General features: G+C 45.3%; 2 protein-coding genes across 4 annotated transcripts; one reads left to right on the forward strand and one right to left on the reverse strand.

Annotated features, from left to right (window-relative positions):
• Nucleotides 1–1,272: 1,272 nt before the first annotated feature.
• On the forward strand, nt 1,273–12,064 carry Paip2 (poly(A) binding protein interacting protein 2). 3 transcript variants are annotated; one of them, XM_005355932.3, is made up of 4 exons: nt 1,273–1,405; nt 6,114–6,277; nt 8,516–8,695; nt 11,061–12,064. In XM_005355932.3, the coding sequence occupies exons 2-4, from the start codon at nt 6,140–6,142 to the stop codon at nt 11,115–11,117; spliced, it is 375 nt and encodes a 124-aa protein (XP_005355989.2). In that variant the 5' UTR covers nt 1,273–1,405; nt 6,114–6,139; the 3' UTR covers nt 11,118–12,064. The 3 variants fall into 3 exon arrangements, with proteins under 3 accessions (XP_005355989.2, XP_013204987.1, XP_013204986.1); XM_013349533.2 differs by lacking the exon at nt 1,273–1,405 and adding an exon at nt 2,544–2,565; XM_013349532.2 differs by lacking the exon at nt 1,273–1,405 and adding an exon at nt 2,614–2,695.
• On the reverse strand, nt 8,722–22,350 carry Slc23a1 (solute carrier family 23 member 1). The gene is made up of 15 exons (XM_005355931.3): nt 22,246–22,350; nt 21,559–21,693; nt 21,091–21,248; nt 20,439–20,527; nt 20,267–20,334; nt 19,939–20,120; nt 19,693–19,813; nt 19,372–19,528; nt 18,989–19,136; nt 18,410–18,515; nt 18,071–18,200; nt 17,847–17,990; nt 17,354–17,449; nt 14,572–14,839; nt 8,722–10,493 (listed from the first exon to the last, which is right to left on the reverse strand). Exons 1-14 carry the CDS (start codon nt 22,276–22,278, stop codon nt 14,592–14,594), a joined length of 1,815 nt encoding a protein of 604 aa, XP_005355988.1. The 5' UTR covers nt 22,279–22,350; the 3' UTR covers nt 8,722–10,493; nt 14,572–14,591.

The raw sequence follows: 22,350 nt of genomic DNA on the forward strand, positions 1-22,350 counted from the left end.
CAGTTCTGTAAGCGTAAGTGAAGTAGTTTAACCATGTTAGACCACTCATATTGATTTCTTTGGGGCTTTGAACTGTCCAGGAATAAATACGAAGGAGTAAACCCCTTGTCACCAAGATTGGCCCAGGGTAAAAATGTTGCCTGAGGTGAAGACAAAAGGAATGTCACTGATGCGAAGACCTTTGAGCACTATACAAAGAGATGAAACCATGGATCTGGTTGCAACTGTTTAAAAAAAAGTGGTTGTTTCAGTGGATGAGTATGTGGTATTTTTTGAGGATTCAAATTTAATTTCCAGGTTCAATTTTCCTATATCAGAGTATACTCAGTTTTCCACAACAATCCAGATAGTTTTTCTTGCTTAGTGTCATTGACAGAACTTAAGGGCTTGCCAATGATGAAAGCAAGGAAATGTGACTAAGAACACATAGGCCAGTACACTGAAGCTTTTAAGCTTCAAAGGTTTGGGGTTTGTTTTGTTTGCTATGGCATGTGTAGAGGTCAGAGACAAGTTATGGAGTTGGTGTTTTCTACCTTAATGTTTGGGTCTTGGGGATGGAACTCAGGTGACAAAGCTTGCTTTACCCACTAAAACATCTTGCTGGCCTTTTTTCTTTTGACAAAGTCTCATGTAGCAATGATGGTCCTGTATTCCTGCTTCTTACCTCTTAAACGTGATGGAATTACTGTTGTGGAAATTCTTTGAGCCTTCCTTAGTTTTGTCTGAGTTTGAGCAGTTTCCTGTCTTGGTTTTAAAGAGGTTCAGTAGTCTGCATAGGAACCACCTGCCGTTATTTTGATAGCGTGTGAAGGTCTGTCTTTAACGTGAGTGAGAAAGAATGCTTGTGGATCAGCTATATACCTCTGCTTTTGCTTTTTGTTTTTGTCAGGATCTCAGTATGACATCAGTGCGTGTTCTTAGCGTGATCCAGTGTGTTATTTTTAGTATGTATATCGGAGTAGATTATTTGGATGACCCCTTTTAGTATGCATACCTTAGTTCCCAGCTCCCATATTCACAGAATCCCATCATTCTGGTGGGCCGGGCGCGTGAGAAGTCACACTCGCATAAAGAGAAACCAAGAGACCTAGGAAACCCCGAGGTGGGTCTCCGCTGAGCACCTGGAAGGCCTTTGCAAGACCTTTGCTCTTGAATGGGAGCACAACTCAGACCAGTCGCATTCTCTCTTGCGCACTCTGGTGGCCTGGCTGGGAAGAGAAGACAGAACGAGTGGGCGGAGCCGGCGCTGACGGAAGTGAAGTCACTTCCGGGCTGGGTGTTTGTTTGGACTGGAGAAGGGAGGCGGCGGGCGAAGCGCACGTCGAGCGGGGGAGCGGCGCTGCCTGTGGAGATCCGCGGAGGCCGACAGGATTCGTTGGCTGCCGTCCCCGCTGCCGTGCACTGGGTGAGGGGTCCCCTCAGACCGAGCTTTGTGAGGGCGCGGCGACCCCGACGGTCGAGAGGCCGCTCTCGGCAAGGCCGAGGGGGGCAAAAAGGCCGCTCAGGCTGTGCGCCTCCGAGGCCGATTTGACCTCGGTTGTTTCTGGTCCATTTCCGCCGAGTCTGAGGAATAAGCCGGGGCAGCTCCATCTATCTCTCCGAAGTGTCCTCAGCTCGTTTTTCTGTTCGTTTTTCTCATTTCATTATTTATGATTTCGACCGCACAGTCGTCTGTCCGGGTCTTTTGTGGCGCGTGAGTGTTGCCGGGATAGCACTTTCTTGCGTTCCTCAATCCTCAGACTTTTTTTTTTTTAACCTATCCAGTACCTTTTCCCTGTGCCCCCCCTTCGCCGTTTGGGCAACAAAGCTCATTGTTTCTACCCACTTTACGCCTGCGCGTCGCCACGCGCAGCCCCTGCTACTGCGCCTGCGCGTTTCTGCGGCGCTGGGGTTTGGGGAGGAAAGGGGCCAAGGGACTGGCAGGCTGACGGTGTCCCAGGGGAGCACTCTGTAACGGTCGAACGGCCTGTATCTTTCAACCTCTTCCATTTTTTCACCACCCCTACCCCTTTATTCTAAGCTTTATCATGTGCTCCCGATAGGGTCTTTGTTTGGGGTGCTGATAGATAAAAGGCCCGTTCAATTCATATTATTGGATACTGGCCCCCTTACCTTTCGGTACCACTGCTACCTCAACGAAAGGGAGTATTAGGACTTATAGTGAAGTTTACTTTTAAAAAACGTTTTGCAGTAGCCCGCGATAATTTTCTAATAGGTGCTAAAGGCTTGCTTTCCCTACTTTTGCAGGCCCAAACCCTAGAAATAATTTGGTTTTCAGTTTGCTGATAGCCTTTGACGCTAATTTCAGGAGATGCTCATTTTGCGTGTGCTGGCTGAGCATTTCATTTTTCACGGTGGCACATTTTTCACGTTTCATTTAGTAGTTGATAGGCATTGGTTCATGTAAGTAATGTCTGAAATGTTTCAACTAGGAAGAGAAACTCTGCAAGAACTTTAATGAGATCCAGCTCTTGCTCTTCTGTGGCTCTGTTTTTGGTCTGTAAATGACAGGATATTGAACACAGTATCTGTGTTAATGACCTTGAACAAAAACCATTCTCACAAGTATGTATCAAAAGACAGGTAACTTTCAAAAAATATACCCTATTTATCTTTCTTTAGGGGATGGGGGGAATGGCGATTCACTGTAATGGTTAAAGGATGTGCATATTGGTCCTTGAGAACTCAAACTGAGGTAGGTACTTTCTACCCTCTTTGGGACAGAGTAAGTTTATAGTGGGGTTTCCTCCAAAAAGTAAATCTTAATTCAGGTTTATCACTTTATGACCCTAGATGGTGATGCCTTCATTTTAATGACACTTATAAAATGTCCACTGTTAGAGCAATTTTATTTTGGAAGATTGAAGGTAGTATTTAACAACCTTTTGCACTTTCACCCTTTTTTATAATTTATAAAGTATTTTCATACTCATCATGACAATGTGTGAAATAGAGCAGGTTTTTTCTTACATAACTTGAAGTTGAGAAAACAGGAGCTTGGCAGGTATTTAGCGAGTACATATCATTTAATTATCCCAATCGTTGTTCTAAGTATTTTTATAAGTATTAGTTATTTAAACTAGATGTAGTGGCTGGACTCTGAAACCCAGCATTCCTGTGGCTATTGAAAACTTGGAGTATGGGGCTTTCAGAAGGCAGAGGCAGATCTCTTAAGTACAAGACCAACCATAGCTACATAGTGAAACCCAGTATGGGCAGGGACACTTGAAATATGGCAAGTACAAAAAAAGTACTAAAACTAAAAGAACTAAAAATGTAAATTTTAATTTAAAAGGCTTTAATTGATAACCATTGAGATGATCATCTGCCTAAAGGGTTTGAGTTATGTCCTTTTTTTTTAATATTTATTATGTAAACTATATTCTGTTTGTGTATATGCGTGAAGGACAGAAGAGGGCACCAGACCCCATTACAGATGGTTGTGAGCCACCACATGGTTGCTGGGAATTGAACTCAGGACCTTTGGAAGAACAGGCAGTGCTCTTCGCGGCTGAGCCATCTGTCCAGCCCTTGAGTTGTATCTTACATTTTAACACCTGGTTGCATAAATTAGTGTTTCTGATATATTTGAGCTTTTTACTCAAATGATGGAGAATGGTGAGCCATCCTTACTCTTACCAAATCGGCCTTATAACATTAGAGATTAGTGTTACATCACAGGCTTAGAGTTTGGTTTTTTGCTGTTTGTAGTGTAACAACCAACATCTCCATCCAGCCCTTTGAAGCAGAGTCTTGATAAATCGACCAGACTTCGTACCGATCTGCTTCCTGAGTAGCGAGGATTCCTGCCATGTGCCACCTTTGATTAGGATTTTTCTATAACATTGTTTCACTCCTACAGGTAGAAGACCTGTGATTATTTTTACCTTGTACCTTGATTTTGATGCTTAATTTTTCTAAATGATTAACTGGTTGTGGTTAAGTCTGGCTTATAATTCTAGCATTTAGGAGATTGGGGCTGGCCTGTTTTATAAATATAGGAGGCAGAGGCAGATGGATTCTATGAGTTTGAGACCAGACTGGTCTACAAGTTCAGGCAAGCCAGGACCATGTACTGAGACCTTGTCTATAAATAAGTAAACACCAGTGCTGGGTGACTGTAATCCCAGCACTCGGGAGGTAAAGGCAGAAGCTTTGGGTCCAGGTCTTCAAGGCCACTCTTCGCTTATAAGACCCCGTCTCAGAAAAACAAAAATCAAAAAATAACAAAAAATGGCGCTGGAATTGGAGAGGTGTCTTAGCAGTTAAGAAAAGTGCTTGTTTAATTGTTGCCCCTTACAGAGGACCCAAATGTCAGTTCCGAGCGCACAACCATCTGTGACTTCAGTTCCAGAGTATCTGTTGCCAACTTCTGACCTCTCGAGCACTGAGCATACATGTGGTGCACCTGCATGTAATTATGTGTGCTATTTGTGTGCCTGGCACCTGCAGAGATCAGAGGGTGGAGTAGGAAGGGTCCCCTGGAACCAGAGCTAAGGATGGTTGTGAGCCACTATTCTATTGGTGCTGGGAACTCCTCTGCGATTAAGTGCTCTCAACTGCTGAACAGCCTCTCTAGCCCTGGGTACTTTCATTACTACCCAGTTCACATCTGAGGAGGATGAGACTTAGGGTAAATAACTGATTTATAGATTACACAGCTGAGAAAAATAAAACAGACGTGATAGTTTTTTGTTGGTTTTATTTTTTAGATAGGGACTCACTATATATATATAACCCTGACTGCCCTGGACCTCAAGAGATCTGTCTATTGAGTACTGGGATCAAAGGCATGCTCCTATACTCTCTAGCCTGTAGCCCCCCCCCCCCCTTCCTTTTGAAAATAAGTCTTCTATGCACATAGTACAGCTAGATCCTCCCACCTGAGCCTCCCAAGTCCTAAGATTACAGGTCTATAGGTCTGCCTCACTTAGAGGGTTAGAGTTAGGGTCTGGCTCTTAGGGTGCTCTTCTAACCGTTACCTTGTAGTGTCAAACATTAAGACAGAAACTTAATGCTTCTTGGAAACTTCTGTGTGGAAAAGGACTAATGGAAATATTTTTTTGTGTGTGAATATTGTTTTGGTTTTGAGACAAGACCTTATTACATAGCCCAGGCTGACTAGAACTTAGTGTGTGATCTAGGGTGGCTCAGCCTCAGGGCAGTCTTTCTACTTCACTCTCTTGGGTGCTAAAATTACAGATAGGCATTACCATGCCTGGTGGAATAATTATTTTTACTTTACAGCTAAAGGGACTGGTAGACTAATGTCTGTCTGTCTGACTGACTGTCTGTGATAAAGTAATAGTACAACTAAAGCTGAGGAGTCATGACAGTTCAGAATGCAGCCCAGGCAAGAAATGTATCTATTTGAAGTTTAATGAGACCATTTTGGGTTTTCTTTCTTTTTTAATTATTTATTTTTATTTTATGTGCATTGGTGTTTTGCCTGCAGGTAGGTCTGTGTGAAGGTGTCAGATCTTGGAGATCCCTACCTTGTGGTTGCTGGGAATTGAACCCTGGTCCTACTGAAGAACAGCCAGTGTTCTTAACCACTGAGCCATCTCTTCAGCCCCTCCTTTCGGTTGTTTTTTTTTTTTTTCAAGACAGGGTTTCTTTGCATAGCCTCTACTTCCCAGGACTAGGATTAAAGGCATGCTCCATCACTGCCCTCCCGGCTTGATTCTAATTCTTAAGATATGAAACTAGTGGGGAAAGATGATAAAATCATATTTAAAATTTTAGTAGTGATATACTGTTGGAAACCAGTATGTGAGGAATTTCAAGTAGGAATGGAGATAAAGGACATGATCTAGTGAAAACAAGCTTCTATATTGAAGAGGTTAGCTGATTTCTAAGCAGCATTAATAGGAAAAAAAATACTAACAAAAGTCAAGTAAAATTTATGAATCTAACTTTTAAAACAGCCTTTACACATGTGCATGTCCTCACACAAACACAAAAGCATTGTTTACTTCTATAGCTCCAGCCCTTGTCTCAGCTATTTCTTAATCATTTCCAACTAATGTGGCATGTGCCTGTAACACTTTGGTGGTAATAACAGCAAGTGCACTCATTAGGAACTAAAAGAATGATTGTACTCTACTTTAAAGGTTAAAAACGACAACAAACACCAACCATGAAAGATCCAAGTCGCAGCAGTACTAGCCCAAGCATCATCAATGAAGATGTGATTATTAACGGTCATTCTCATGAAGATGATAATCCATTTGCAGAGTACATGTGGATGGAAAACGAAGAGGAATTCAACAGACAAGTCAGTTTTGTGTACAAACGTGTTTCTTTTGTAGCTTCATATCTTTCAAAGATGTGCTTGACCCCATTGTGTGTGTGTGTGTGTGTGTGTGTGTGTGGTCATTTATATGCAAGGTAAAGATTTGTGTGTTACTACTCTTACTTTATTTGGCTGCTAATTACTGCGAGGCTTAACTGCTCATTAAAATTACTTGGGCAGCTTGTTTCAGGGTCACACTCTAGAGATTGGTGCAGAATAATAGGATAGAGCCCAGGAAGCCAAAAAAGGTCCCAGATAGTTCAGTTTGAAGACGGCTGCCTTAAACCAAATCAGATCTCTGTGTTACAGTATAAATCCGAGAGAATTTAAGAAATTGAAGCACACAGACCATAGATGTCTGATGCAAAATTGGTCTGTTTTTCACCTAAGAGCCTCAATCTTAATCAACCTTAAAATCTGCTACTACTCTGTAGAGAACTCTGGTAGATTGGTAAGCGACATCTTTATCCCCATTTCTACTATCTCGCTTTCTTAGTCCCAATCCTGATCGTTTGGTTTGGCAATCAGTAGGTAGCCTAATATCTCTGTATCCAATGATGGACATTGTAGAGTAAAACAGTTTCTATCATTTCAGTGAGATTCAATAGAGGTGCGGGGCTGTTAGTCAAGGGGAAAAGGGTTGTCTTGTTTGTTTTTAAGGCAGGATGTCTCACTCAGTAACCTGCAGAAACACACCAGCCTATTTCTGCACCCCCCAAGTCCTGGGATTAAAGGCATGAACTTTAAGATTTATTTTTACTTTTTTTGGTTATGAGCCTAACCTAATGGCTGAGCCATGTATGTGCAGGTGCAAAAGCCAGGAGAGGACCTTAAATCCCCTAGTGCTGGAACTGCAAGCAGTTGTGAGCTGCCCAGCATGGGTGCTGGGAACAGGTCCTCTGAAAGAACAACTAGTGCTGTTCAGCACTGAATCATTTCTTCCAGCCTCCCTTTCTATTGGAGGGATTGGGGTGGGGCTGTCAAAACAGGGTTTCTCTGTGTAGCCCTGGCTGTTTAATCTCTACCTCCTAGACATTTTCCTGTAGCCTTTATGCAGATTGGGTTAGGGGCTGAGTATTTCTAGGCTTCATGGGTAATTCTGATAAATATTTCTCGAAAAGATTATTTCTTTATTTTGAGGGTTTTCTTTATTTATTTGTTTTTTTTTTTTTTTTTTTTTTTTTTTTTTTTTTTTTTGGTTTTTGGTTTTTCGAGACAGGGTTTCTCTGTGGCTTTGGAGCCTGTCCTGGAACTAGCTCTGTAGACCAGGCTGGTCTCGAACTCACAGAGATCCGCCTGCCTCTGCCTCCCGAGTGCTGGGATTAAAGGCGTGTGCCACCACCGCCCGGCATTTATTTATTTTCATTTTGCTTTTCAAGATGGGGTTTTTCTGCATATCCCTGGCAGTCCTACAACTCACTCTGTAGACCAGGCTAACTTCCAATGCACAGAGATTCGCCTACCTCTGCCTCCTGAGTGCTGGAATTGGAAGGCGTGTGTGCCGCTACCACCTGGCTCACTCCTTTACTTTTTCCCTGCTGTTTTAAATGGAAAGACATTCTATAGAGACAAATAAAGACCTAGAATAACCCTAAACAGCTCTTCCTCAGTCTTTATGGGGGTTTTGTTTTCTTTTGTTACCTGTAGTAAAAAAGCAGCAGAGGAAGTTTTTAATTTTTGAATTTTGTTATTGGAGATCAGACCCAAGGCCTCATGCATAGTGATATACTATACCAGTGAGCTGCATTTCTGGCTCTGATACTATGGTTTGCTGTTTCTGTTTTGTGTGTGTGTGAACTCACCATTCTCCTTTCTCAGGCTCCATAGTACTAAGATTACAGTTGTGCGCTTCTGTGACTGGCTCTTAAGGGAAATTTTGAGAAATGCGTACATTCTATATTATAGGCTGGCCTATAGAACTCACTGTAGTAGTTTTACTTTGTTTTTCAAGTGTGTAAACCACACAGCCAGCCACATTATTATTTGATCTGGTTCTGTTGTGTTGTGTTGAGACAGGGTCTCACTGTGTATTCTTGGCTGGCCTCAAACTCAGGTATCCACTTGCCTGTCTCCTGAGTGCTGGGATTAAAGGCGTGTACGACCTACTACAACCTGTTCTCACATTATGATTGCAAGTGGCTTCGTTTAAGATATTTTAAGCCATACTTAGGGATGTCCTACAGCTATGCTATAATTATCTCTTATTTGTGGTAACTCTAGATAGAAGAGGAGTTGTGGGAAGAAGAATTTATTGAACGCTGTTTCCAAGAAATGTTGGAAGAGGAAGAAGAACATGAATGGTTTATTCCAGCTCGAGATCTCCCACAAACTATGGACCAAATCCAAGACCAGTTTAATGATCTTGTTATCAGTGATGGCTCTTCTCTGGAAGATCTTGTGGTAAAAAAAAAAAAAAGTCATTTCTCATCTTTTTAGACCCTACCTCATCTTTCCCATAAGTGGAAAATCCAGCTACACTCTATTTAAGAAGAGTTCCACAACTCTTCCCTTTGAAAAATTTCCCACTCTTTTTAAGCGTGGAATCAGAGGTCCCCCAGTCTCACATAGGATAACTTGTTGGTTCAACCTTGATGTTGCATTAAACTTATGTTGCCCTTGAAGTATCTGAATGTCTTGGAGTAGTACAAAATTTACAATATTACCATATGGCTTGATTATATAAAAGTACCTTGATGAAAGTGTTGCTCTTTATCACCTAAACATTTGGTAAAATCTGGAAATTTTTATCTGATAAAATTTCTTAGATCTCCTGATTGGGTTTCTTTGAGATGCTTTTACAAGCATTTGGCAGGAAAAGAACGCAAAGCTAGATTTATGTTCTTGCTTATCCTCAGTGTCATCGCTGCTAATGCCCTTGCAATAAAGTTCTCATCGTCACTAAAGTAGACCCTGATGAGTCTTTTACTAAAATTAAGATAAAAGACAAGACTTTGTTTTGTGAAGTGGGTGGATGTTTGAAACAGGGTCTCACTGCAGCACAATCCAACCTGAAACTCAATGCATAGCCCTGGCTAGCCTCAGACTTAGAGAGTAACCCTCATGCTCCAGTCTCTCAAGACCTGGAATGACAAGCATGAGCCACCATCCTCCACATGCAATTACATTTCTTTTCTGGTTTTCAATGTTCATTTTTCTAGCCAAGAGAATTATCTGGAACTCCTGGGCTCTGGAATTTCTTCGTTGTTGTCTGTTCAGTGTGCATTCGTTTACTAAGCTGTTGTCATAATCACCTAAACTTGAAGAATCAGGTTTTAAGCATGATAATTGTTTGAAAGCATCCCAGAGGAGATAGTTTAGAGTCATCCTCCCCGTCATGCTTTGGAAACCATTCTGCAACTAAAGGACAATGCAGAAAACATTTACATTGTGGTATAATCTTTGTTGCAGTAAATGACAGTGACCTAGCTGAACAAGGTATATGATGTCAAGATGCTTGCTTATGGGTGCATTAGTCGTGTCAAATGATACTGGTGCTCTGATGAACCTTTGCTAGTCTTGAGTATAAGCTGGAATTTGCATAAATCCATAACACAGAAACTGATTAGTTTAACTCAAACTATTTGAGAGTACTTTAATTCATTCTTAGACTCCTCTAGCTGCCAGAGATTATATATAAAAGACTTCTGGGTTTTACAATTAAACCATGTTCGCTCTTAAGGGTTTTTATTTCTGTGTATATAATGCTGAAGATCAAGCCCAGGCCTGAGACATTAATTAAAATTTAGATTTATTTCCCTGTGGGAATGGGGGATATTTATCTAAGTTATTGGTCCAATGTACTGTTTAGTATTATATTTTGGTCTTAAAATACATGACATTAGAATTAAATTCCGTTTAAAAAAAAAAAAGCCTACCTGCATGTCTGCATTTACCCCTGGAATCTCCTGATTTCCTTTTTGTCAACTCCCAACTCTCAATGTAGAGAATTTCCCACTATTTCTTTACATTGACATGTATGCTTAGGAAAGTAAACGTGGGAAACAGAATAATTCTAGTGCAAGTCTCTAGAGTGCTTAGAGACTTTGGCCTACTGATGTTTTGTAAGCTGATATGGAAACAGTCTCAGAGGTGATTTGTCCAAGCTTACATGGGAATTTGGAAAAGGCAGAGCTGAGATTCCCAACTCAGGTCTTCTGTCTTCTGTGTGGTTTTCTTTTCTTGTTACGTCCAGTTCCTCCTGTAGAAAGATAACCCCCGAGTTTTCAGTGACAGTCATAAGTAAAATTCACCAACAGCCAACAATGCCCAGTTATTCGACTGTAAACTTGTATTTAACTTACTTGGAAGTCACCCAGAGCATCATGTACAGTTGACAGAAGTCCTTATGCCATGCTATTAATATTCCTATAGTTTATGTGAAGTTAGTGGGGTCTTTTTTTGTTGTTATGTTTAATGTCAGCTCCTACTTTAGAAGTTGGTAAAATAGGATATAGAGGCTTTTTGTGGTGACAGATGCCTTGAATCCCAGCCCTTGGGAGGATAGACTGGTTGATCTCTGAGTTCAAGGCCAGCTAGGACTGTACAAAGAGACCTATATAAAACAAAGAAGGATATAACAGTCCATCACATTTCTTTCTCTTTCATAGGTTTTTGGGGTTAGGTGTAACTGTAGTCCAGTCTGTTGTATTTTTCTAAGATATTTTTTACATAAGGATCTAGGCTGAATGCTTCTGAGAATCCACAGCCAACTATAATGAATTTGCTTTTTTTTTCTTTCTTTCTTTCTTATGTACTTATTTTCCAGGTCAAGAGCAATCTGAATCCAAATGCAAAGGAGTTTGTTCCTGGGGTGAAGTACTAACATATTTGAGTAGACGGGGCCCTCTTTTGGTGGATGTAGCACAATTTCCACACTGTGAAGGCAGTATTAGAAGACTTCATTGTAAAAGCTCTCTCGTCACTGTGTTACACTTATGCATTGCCAAAGTTTTTGTTAGTCTTGCATGCTTAATAAAAGTGCTGAGACTGTTACTAAGTAAGAAGCTGTCACACAGTTCCTGGAAGTAGAATTGGCCCCGTGGCTTAATGTAAAGACAGCAGTGGAAGAAGCACCAGTCAATTGTGACAAAGAACCAAATTAAACAAGCTCCAGCTCTCACTGAATTGTCTGTCTTTGAGGGTAGGTGGTCCCTGAGGATTAATTGACACTTTAATGTCTACACTTTGTAAAATAAGTAAATGAGTAAGTTTAAATTAAGTTCTGATTGTTAAGCAGATTTCTCAGTTGCATTTGTCCATTGAAAATGACCTTTTCTGAAGAAAGTGTTAACTAGCAGTAAGTTGTTACACAAGAATGTCTGCAGAGGGTACGGTGGTGGTCAGTTCAGAGCCAGGCTGCCTTTTGCCTGGTGCGTTATCATGTTAGGAACACTGGGTTCGCCCAGCGGTGGTGAACTTGAAGAAGTAGGACTTGAGGCGTGTGTCTTCTGCGGATCCACTGCATCATAGCCATACGTGTGTGACGTCTGGCACAGGACCAACACCAGCCCATCATCCACTGGAGCACTAAAGAGGCGGAAGCATGATTTTGAGTGGTGCTCTTCCTTGCTTTGTTAACTATCATGACTATAGTCTGCAGCACAATTTTTCTTTTAACAAAGCTAGAACAGTTTTGGCTTCTTAAACTTCATATTTGGGTAGGTTAAGCTGCCATACGTGTTCAGTGTGAATAGTGTTTAAGTTGAAAATATTGTAAAAAAATTATATTTTTTCAAAAATATTTAAAAAAATAAATAATAGTAGAACTGAGCTGGTGCTTGTGTTTATTGGTACAGACTCTCCAGTATCGGTACTGAGTGGGTGAACTGTGCTCAGAGAGGAGGACTTGCTCAAATACACAGGAGCTGTGCAAGTGTCTCTCCAGTATTTGACTTGTCCTTGCTTTTTTGTTGTCTAAGACCAGTGTCTGAAATCTTAGATAGCCGTGGTGTAAAACTGGTGTGCTGGGGATATGTGTTAATGGTAGAACACCTGCTTAGCATGAGCAGCAGCATGGATTTCTCTTGATACTATAGGGCTGAAGACTAAAACGGGCCACGTAGTCATTTATTTCATCATTTTTGCTTATTTTCAAGACGGGGTTTCCTCTGTGCAGTCCTGGGTGTCCTGGAACTCACTCTGTAGACCAGGCTGGCCTCCAACTCAGAGAGATCCTCCTGAAAGGCATGCCTACCACTCCCGACTTTTTGTTTTGAGACACTATATTGCTACATAGCTAAAGCCAGCTTTGCAGCTCAGGTTCCTGTTTCAGGTGCTGAGAAGTTACTACTTTTTATCTATGGTTCTGGAGGTTGGACTTAGGGACTATTTTCCGCATGTCATTTGTCTCTTCTGAGACAGGGCTTCTCTGTGCGGCCATGGGTGTCCTGGGACTCACTTTGTAGACCAGGCTGGTCTCCAGCTCACAGAGATCTGGCATACATCATCAAGCCTGGCTTTAATTTTTCCTTTTTCTTTTCTTTTTTTCTTTTCCTTTCTTCCTTCCTCCCTCCCTCCCTTCCTTTAGTACTTTTTGAGAGCTAACAGGTGTTGCCTTTATTTTTTTACTTAATGTAGATGAATGTTTTGTCTGCCTGAATATAGCCTTTTTTTAAATTATTGACCATAAAAGGGGTGAATGTGATATATTATTTGTATTTTGATAAATCTTGCCTGAAGACCCACTAGAGGTCAGGCAATGGTGACATACACCTTTTATACCAGGATTTGGGAGACAGAGGCAGATGGATCTCTGAATTCAGCCTGGGCTACACAAGATCACTGCAGAAACAAATCCAGGTGGTGGTGGCTCACACCTTTAATCCCAGGCCTAGGGAGTCACATGCCTTTAATCCCAGCACTAGAGGGAATATAAAATGGGAGGAGAGAGGCTTAGTCTGCAGTCGCCCAGGCTTGGTAGAGCGACTTCTCTAGTGGCTTGACTTTGCCTGTGGTCTTCAGGCAAGATTTTATTTATCAAGATACAAATAATATACCACTACACAGAAGAGTATAGATCTTGTAGGACTACAGTTATAGACCCTTGTGAGCTGCCATATGGATGTTGGGAATTGAATTCAGGACCTCTGGAAAAGCAGCCAGGCTCTTAACCACCGAACCATCTCAACAGCCCCAATTTTCTTTTTCTTTTTTTTTTTTTTTAATGTGTGTATCTTTGAAACTTGTTCTTTGTGTGTGTGGGGGGGGGTCCATAATACCTTTATTTTCTAAATGCTCAGAATCAAATGTACTACAAATGAAATGCTTTCTCCCTACGAGCAGTGCTCAAACTAGCCTCAATCTCGTGCCTTTCAGCCTTCACTGAACCACTGCTCGTAGGGAGAAAGCATTTCATTAACCCGAACCAGGGGTCTGCATTTTAGGCAAAGTCAGGATTCAGAACTGTCCACGCATTTTGAAGCCCTAAAGACAAATGGTCACACCCCCCCTTACAGGCTTGTACTAACAGATTTGTGGTACTGAAGTAATTAAAATTATTTTAGTTTTATGACCACTAAGATTGAAACAAAATGGTATATGTGGAATGATTTTTCCTGTTTAATGTCTTAGTGTTTCAGCCTTTTCCATACCAAACATTATTTAGGTGTAGTGATATACACCTGCAAAGTTCCTGCACTTGAGCTGTGAGATGGCTCAGTGGATAAGAGCACTTGTGGCTCTGGCAAGAGGACCCTTGGCTTCCAGCACCCACGTGGTAGCTCACAACTCTCCATAACTCTGGTTCCAGGGGATCCCGTGCTTACTGCTTACCTGCAAGCACTGAACAGGTGCATGACACACAGACATGCAGGCAAAACACACACATAAAATGAATTAAAGTTTTTTTTCTTACATTTTGAGAGAGGCTATGATAGAAGGATCATGAATTGAGAGGAAGTGAACTAATCATGGTGGCTTATGCCTATAATGTCAGTACTTGAAAGACTGAAAAAATACATACAAGCATAAAAGAATTTGGAAACGCAGGCTTACGGTGACTACTTATAGACTGCTTGTCCTAAATGCTGCTTATATCTGGTAGGATTAATACTGCAATTTACTTGTAACCATCGGTGACCCACAACAGTTGGGAATCTGCTCTCATTATAACATGGCTAAGGAATTCCACCCAAAATCCACATAGAATTTTTTATCCAGCCTACTCTCCCCTTGAAGAAACTTGAAACAGATTACAAAAAATGGAATAAATTCAGTTTTTTTTGTTGAAACAGATGTTGGATTATTCAGCCTCCCACAAGAGTTGTAACACATCCTACCTTTCCTTTCGTAGTTAGTTTCAGACCTTGGTGCACACAGATGTGGTTTCTGTATTGTTTGGAGTATCTTCTGGACCTGGAGTCTGATTTTCTGACTTGTTAGCAAATCCTCTGAAGACTGGGCAGATAGGAATGTATCTGAGGAAGGTACTCCTTTTTACCATGGCCATCCCAAAGGGGAAGTCATAGCTCTTCAGGCTGGCTGACGTCTCACTGTTGGCATGGGCTCCAGCTTTCCACTGTACCAGGCCTCTTTCCTCTGGGCTCCCTGCAGGAGGACAGTGGGGTCATCTAAGAGGGTGACAGCCCTGTCCTGCTTCCCTTTCATACAACCAGTCGGAACGCATACTTCTGGAATCAAGTCTTGATGAGTTTGCATTGCTAGAATGGAGCCCAAGGCAGTTCTATATGCTAGATAAGCACTCTCTACCACCCCGGATGCCTTACTTGCCATAGCTTTGAGAAACTCTAAGATTAATAATGGGGCTAGAGAGATGCCTCCATGTTTAAGAGCACTAGCTAGTCTTCGAGAGGACCTGGGTTCAATTCCCAGCACCCACATTGCAGCTCACACACACCTGTCTGTGATTCCAAGATCTGACACCCTCATACAGACATACATGCAGGCAAAACACCAATGCATATAAAATGCAATGTTACAATAAAATTTTTTAAAGATTAATGCTGTGTAACCATAGCATCAGACTCTGCTAACTAATTTCATTATTTCAGAATACTCCTGGGAGGTGTGTAGGCACTATTGCACAAAATTTTGAGAAGAAACAGGCTAAGTCATTTTACTCTGTCTGGGTTGGGCAGTGGTGGCGCACTTCTTTAATCCCAGCAAAAGCAGGTGGATCTCTGAGTTCAAGGCCAGCCTGGTCTAAAGAGAAAGTTCCACGACAGCCAAGGCAACCTGTCTGGGAAAACCCAAAAGATGGATGGATGGATGGATGGATCTGAATATAGGGCTAGTGTGTGCTGGGTTCATGGGACCCAAGTATTATCTAGGTTATATACATGAGGACATATTTTTTTTAACTTTTTTTTTTTTTTTCAAGACAGGGTTTCTCCGTAGGTTTTGGTTCCTGTCCTGGAACTAGCTCTTGTAGACCAGGCTGGCCTCGAACTCACAGAGATCCACCTGCCTCTGCCTCCTGAGTGCTGGGATTAAAGGTGCACGCCACCACCGCCCAGCTTTTTTTTAACTTTTTGTCACGTTTATTGTTTATCCTTTTTTTTAAAAAAATATTTACTGGTCTAGAAGAGCTAGTTCCAGGACAGGATATGTTTATCCTGTAACTATGAAAGTGCAGAGATCAAATGATAAGCACAGGAAGTAGGTTCTCTTGCTCCATCATGTGGGCCCTGGGGGTTAGACTTAGGTCATCCTGCTGAGCCGTCCTGCCAGGCCAAGGACACAGATCTTGAAACACTATCAATATTAAGATTCACTCTAACTATACATTTGGGAAATAAATCATTTCTATAGTATGAATGAAAACCAAGCTGAGCAAAACTCTTTGATGGAGGAGGGTGCGCCTATGGGAGAAGACCCAGAGTCTCAGAGATTGCAGGTTCTCAGAAGGGCTGACAAAGACTGAAATAATTCCAGTGTAGTGGGAGGAGTGAGGGCAGCCAGAGCTAAGAATAACCCAGAGCCACTGCAGTCTCGAATAAATCTCAGGCTCTTAACAAGGAGGGCTGGAGGCCTTGGAAAGGCTGCCCCTGAGCTGTTGGCATACACACGACTGTGGTCCCGGTGCCCCACTTGCCTCTATGCCGCTGCCATAGCCTGAAAGCCTGCCTAGCCCAGAGCGCCTTCCCGCTAACAGTCTGGTCCCAATCTCGTGCTCCTCTCAGGACGGAGCTGCCTTATCTGCAGATGACTCCAGCTTAGTCTCGGCAACTTGTTATGTTTTATGTCCCATTTTGTGGGAAGAACTCCTCAAAACAAACATCCTCGATTTGCCTTGGCCAAGCTGGTAAATTCCACCAGCTTTTTCTGAACTGCATTTGCTGCAGGAATAAGCCAGGTATGGTGATACATCAGATAGCAGATAAAGACGAGAATAGCAAGTTTAAGCCAGTCTGAACTGCCATGCCTCAAGAAACCATGGTTAATAACCACTGTCTTCATTGAGCTTTCCCCACTCAGTTTCCAAAGCCTGTCTGCAGGGGTCATGTACAGTAACTGTCGATTCGCAGTTACTTTATGATGTGGGCATTGTTTGGTTTCAATACCGGGAATTGAATCTTAGGGCCTCATGCATGCTTGGCGCGTGCTTCACTGCTGATCCAGCCCGGCCTGTCAGGTTTTGAGGGTGGTGTGAGATCTCATGGCCGTCAGTCTCTAACATGTATTACTGGGCATACGCATACTGGGCTGTCACATTTCCACATTCCCTGCAAGAGCTGGGGCAGCGAAGGTTCACCTTGGGGTTCTGTTTGCGTAGCAGGCTGCTAACTTACTTGGTAGATTTTGCCCCCACAAACCAGTGCTGTGTTTTTACCTGTCCAACTCTGCAAAAACAAAGGCACTTCCAGCCTGGTGGCCATAAAGAATTGGTGGGAGACTCCCAAAACCCAGAACTGACTCTCCAGACCTAGGGAATATGCCATGCTACAGGCTCTTCCCCCAGCCAGTGGACACTCCACCAGACCGTCTGTTCCTGCTGCTGCATGGCATCAGACCTGGCCATCTCTCCGCAGGAACCAGGCCATCTGTTGTACATAGGAGTATGGCCTGGTTCTGTGCTTCCTCCCAGCACTGACCCAGTACCTGGCACTGTGTTGTCCAGTATGAAAGCAAGGCACCCGCCAACAAACATCTCCGTGGTCAGCAGCACAGTGAGGATCTGATCCACTTCGGAAATGCCTGTGGAATAAGTCGAGGGCCAGTGGGCTAGTGGCCTTTTCTAGGAGGCTCAGGGACTTCCCACCGGTGTTGCCCACTATCGTGGCCGTGGGCTCTTCAAAGCCCTGACTTTCAAGCCTGTCATTCCTCTGTCCCATATTTTGGGACAGTCTTCTGTCAACTGCTAGTTATTGGCTTAGGACAACATTTAGCCCCTGGGAACTCTTGTTCGTTTTGAAAATTAAATGAGCACGTATAAAACTTGATCAATAGCTAGACTCATGCTTGTAATCCAGCCTCATTACAGGAGCTAGGGAAGTGCTCTACCACTTCACTGGTTTCCACCCCATGTGTGTGAGAGCTGTGAAAGACGCCCCACTTTCCCCCACATCTCGAGACAGTAGAGAACAAAGGGTACCTGTGTTGATAGCACCTGGGTTGGACTCCAGGTAATTGGGCAGCATGAGGCCAAAGAACATGGAGAATCCCAGTACAAAGAGGTTGCGGGAGGAGTTCATGTCTACAAACTGCAGATTGGACAGTCCCACGGCGGTGATCATACCTGCCACCGCAGAACCGTCAGGGATGCAGCCTGGCTGGATGGGCCCCGCCACGCCCACTGGGCAGGCATCAGCCACTCACCAAAAAGGGTACAGAACATTCCTCCCAGGATGGGGTCTGGGAGAGAGGCGAAGAGGGCTGTGAACTTGCCGATGGCACCCAGGACCAGCATGATGCATGCACCATACTGCACGACTCGACGGCTTCCCACCTGCGGAAGCCAGGGGCTGGCTAGAACCAGAAGCAGGTCCAGTTCAGGGGACAGGGTATCAGGCATATAAATGGACCCCAGCACTCGGTAGAGGGGAGGGTGAAGGTGGGATGCTCCCACAGGTGGGGCTGGGCCAAAGCCAAGACTACTCAGAACAGGGCTTTGCAACACAAAACAGGACAGTGCTGCTCTGGCTGGTGGCGTGGCACCTTGGTAATCCCTAGGACCCCAATATTGGGGCTGGACGAGGTAGACCCGTTGCCTGTGCCCAGTAGCCCAGCAATGATGCAGCAGATGCCTTCAGTGAAAATTCCCCTGTAAAGAAATGGTGAGTGGGGTGTTGGTCCAGCCTCATCAACAGACTGTCCTGTCCCCTTGGCTCCGGGGCTGTTCAGGCTGGCATTATCCATTGCATTCCACTCCGGAAGCCAGGAACCAATACCAGCACTGTGTGCCAGTGCTTACTCCCTTGGACAGTTCTGAGCTTCAATTCCTCATCTGTACCACGGAGATGATGAGGGTCCCCACCTCACAGCATGGCTAGCCATGCATTAGAACACACATGAGGAACTGGGTACACAGTTGTCTGTACCTGGTTTCCCTGGGACTCTTGCATCTCTCCACACTTCCCAGCATTTATAGAGTAATTCCCAGTTCCATACTCAAGGAAATGAGGGCTGGAGGTGACAATGGCTCTCTTGCCCAAGCCTCCAACCATGGGACCCAGTCCTATCCCCACAATTGTTTTCATAGTGGCCCCTCAGGATCAGACATGGAGCCGGGCATACCTGTTGATAGCATGTACCGGAGGGGACGGTGCACCAGCCAGCCGGGCACAAGCATAGTAGTCACCTATGGACTCAATGATGCCAGCCAGTGTGGCACTAAACATTCCCAGGACTGCAGCCACAGTCACTGTGGGTAGGCCCCACTGACCTGGGTTGGAGACAACAGGGGTGGGGATAGACGGGGTTATTTGAAAGGGAGAGGGGCTGGTAGGGAGGGTCTCACACTGAACCACAGATCTGGCATAAGGTTTGGGGATAAACACCATGTGGCATTCACAAACAGGGCTAATGCTAACTGCATTGTCAGCCGAACTGGAGTCAGCAGGCGTCTGTCTCACAGGAGTTCTGACTGGAAGCAGAAAGGACCAAGTGGACTTGCTTACATGGGTAGGGGATGCGGATCCAGGGTGAGCTAGCCATGATGTCACCTCGGGCATCAGTTCGTGCTTGGAAGCCGTAGGCTGTGGGATCTGCAGGCAGCACATCAGTCAGGGTCAGCACATAGCAGAGCAGCCACACGGTCATGATGGCCAGCACGATCTGGAGCGGGTGGGGTGACGGGGTGCTGCAGGCTCCTGTGTCAGCACCAGCCCCAGAACCCCCACTGATGCTCAGCCTCTAGCTGGAGCCCTTGTCCCTGCCCCAGCCTTGGCCTTGCCTCAGCTCTTCCCCTTTGCTAGTCTTAGCATCTGTCAGCTCCTCACCGGAAACATCTTAAAGATCTGGATGCGGAAGAGAGTGAAACCCTTGCCCCATCGGTAAACAGGTAGCAGGAAGGTGAGGTTGCGGAAGTACTGGGAGAACAGGACGATCAGCAGAATGGAGCTGGGGGTAGAGACACAGGAAGGAAATAACTGGTAGGCCAGGCTGGCGCCTGGAAACACGGCAGGAGTGAAGGGGCTGGGGGCAGAGTCTAGGATTGGACAGAAATAGTCCCGCAGACCACTCACCAAGCTGAAATGCCCCAGTGGGAGCCAGCTCGGTCACCAGCAGCTTGGAAAACAGAGAGACCAATGAGGGAGACAGTGGGGGTGACCGTGAGAGGCCCAATGTAGCTGAGCAGGGCCCCAGGCAGCCCCATCAGCCCAATCAGCACCTCTATCGTACTGGACACCATGATTGCACCCTGGACCTAAAAAGGCAAAATCGGCTGTAAGTCACCTTGACAGGGGCCTCAACAGAATGTTCAAGTTTCTCGACCACCTCCTTGAACACAACTCAGCAGTGTATACAAACTGCCCTTCTAGCCCCTCCTTCCAGCCCATTCTCTCTACCCACCTCGCGGATCCTAGGGTGCCAGATATGAGAGGTATCCAGGGGCATACTCCAGTTACCATAGATCTCCTCTGGGGACAGAGAGAGAGAGAACACAGTACCGTGAATACACCCTGGTATCTAGACTCTGGGCAGTTGATGGCTCCTCCAGCGCAGACATCAAAATCGAACCCACCTTCTGGGGGACACTTCCACCTCTCCAAGGCCAAGATAGCTTTGGCTGGAACTAGAAAGGCAAAGGCGCTGGCCTGGAACAGCGGCAGCCTGGAAGGCGGCACAGAGTAGCGGTGGTGGGTGGCAGCGGAGGTTGAGAGAAAGGGATAAAAACTGGAGGCTTGGAGGAAGCATCAGAGAAAGAGCGAAGGCATTGGGGCCCCAGGGGGACTCCCCTCAATTCAAACCCCAAGCTTTGTCTTCGGCCCTCCATCTCAGCATCAGGGAGAGCCTCGTGCTCTAGAAACGGACAGCTCCTTTTCTGCATCTGAGGGCTACTTGCGACTGTTCGCATTCACCACCATTGAGCCAACCGGATTAGAATTGTTCATCCGCGGCTAGGAATCCCCCAGGTCCACACAGATGCTGAAAGCCTGCTCACAGGGATGGGCAGTGGGGCAAGGAAGCAGTGCCCCTAAATGTTGGAGTAAAGAGCGAGCGAAGGAGACGCCCTACACACGGTCTCCTGGGAGCCCAGCTACCTAGCTCTAAGGCTGGCCAGGTAGATAGTGCAGGAGACAGGGAAGAAACCAGATGCGCTCAGAGAGACCGCCTGCTCTGGCTCTGCCATGTGCGGTGTGCGAGCGCGCATGCGCTGGGGAGGGGCAGCTCACCGGATGCCCACTGTAGTCTGGATGAGAGTGGTGATACCCACACAGGTGAAGATGGTGCCGATGAGCTGACTGACCATGTGCTGGTCGCGGCCCACACACAGCGCCTCAGCCAGAAGGAAGGGTACAGCGATGGTGCCACTGAAGCACGTCAGGTAATGCTGAGGTAAGAGGAGTGTGAGAGGTGGCCGCACGACACGCACGGGGAAACGTGCATCCCAGGTCAGTGCCCCGACGGGGTGTTTACTCAAATGACATCATCCCCTAGGGATTACCAAAGCCCCAGCCTCCCCCAAGTCATTCCTATGGCTTCTGTGGATGGGCCCTTCCTGCCTGTCACATGCCGTCCACGGTCCTCCCAGGCCACTTAACCTGCTTTGACACTGCTGCTTGGTGACAGTCGTCGTGCTGACCTGTTTCTTTCTCTGGCCTGAAATAACTTGTGTCCAGGGAGGCCTTGGGGAAACGCACCTGGAAGCCCAGCAGGATGCAGAGGTACCATGGCGGCACATCCTCAATCTTGTACAACATGTCCAACTTGGGCTCCATGGGCAAGGATGTCTTCCGGTCCCTGGTAGAATCCTCTGCTGAACCCAGGGACTCATGCTGGAGCAAGAGAGAGCTGTAGCTCAGGGCAGAGTGATGAGCGGCAAAGCCTATGCTGCCTGAACTACGGGAGTCACCCGGCCTCCCGGCCAGTCAGGAACAATGGACTGGACCGGCCACCCTCACAGCTGGTGGTCACTGCTCCATCCCACATCCCAAATTAGGGATGAAGGCACTGGCCTGGCTTCTAGAGCCCCTAGTCCTTTAGGCTCTCTAGTGAGGCCTCTAAGTCAGAAGACAAAGAGGCCCAAGGGAGAGGTCTAGGCTTTGGATAAGACCCCTCCCATCCCACCTCTGCCTCTTGGACATCCTTGAAGGTGCCACAGAGGGAGTAGGCCCAGCCCTTACTGACCATCTGAGCCCAGGTCAGTCAGCCCCCAAACTACAGGTTCCTCTCCACTCCTCTCCATTCCCCGCGTGCCACTGAAAGCTCAGGACTGTCTCTTTTTGTCAAGTACATTAGAAATTTTGCCTCTGCCTTCCGAGAAAGGCCAGCAGAGGCCCAGCCCCCACCTGCTGTGTCCCTGCCCAGCTCCCCGCTTTCGCCAGCACCTGTGTCGGGCTCCTGGAGTCCTGAGCTCTCATCTCTGAGACACGGGTTGGAGAAACTTCTGAGGAGAAAAGAGGAAGGCTTTACCAAGGCCAAGGAGGACTTTA

Source organism: Microtus ochrogaster, chromosome 18, assembly GCF_000317375.1.
Source record: "Microtus ochrogaster isolate Prairie Vole_2 chromosome 18, MicOch1.0, whole genome shotgun sequence".
Lineage (NCBI taxonomy): Eukaryota > Metazoa > Chordata > Mammalia > Rodentia > Cricetidae > Microtus > Microtus ochrogaster.

Excerpts from the sequence above, each read along its gene's own strand:
- Paip2 (XM_005355932.3), top strand. The coding sequence starts at position 6,140 with ATGAAAGATCCAAGTCGCAGCAGTACTAGCCCAAGCATCATCAATGAA. Across the intron at positions 6,278-8,515 it reads AAGAGGAATTCAACAGACAA|ATAGAAGAGGAGTTGTGGGA; the intron begins GTCAGTTTTGTG and ends TGGTAACTCTAG. Across the intron at positions 8,696-11,060 it reads CTTCTCTGGAAGATCTTGTG|GTCAAGAGCAATCTGAATCC; the intron begins GTAAAAAAAAAA and ends CTTATTTTCCAG.
- Slc23a1 (XM_005355931.3), bottom strand. The coding sequence starts at position 22,278 with ATGAGAGCTCAGGACTCCAGGAGCCCGACACAG. Across the intron at positions 21,249-21,558 it reads GCATCCTGCTGGGCTTCCAG|CATTACCTGACGTGCTTCAG; the intron begins GTGCGTTTCCCC and ends CTCTTACCTCAG. Across the intron at positions 20,528-21,090 it reads CAGACTACAGTGGGCATCCG|GCTGCCGCTGTTCCAGGCCA; the intron begins GTGAGCTGCCCC and ends GCCGCCTTCCAG.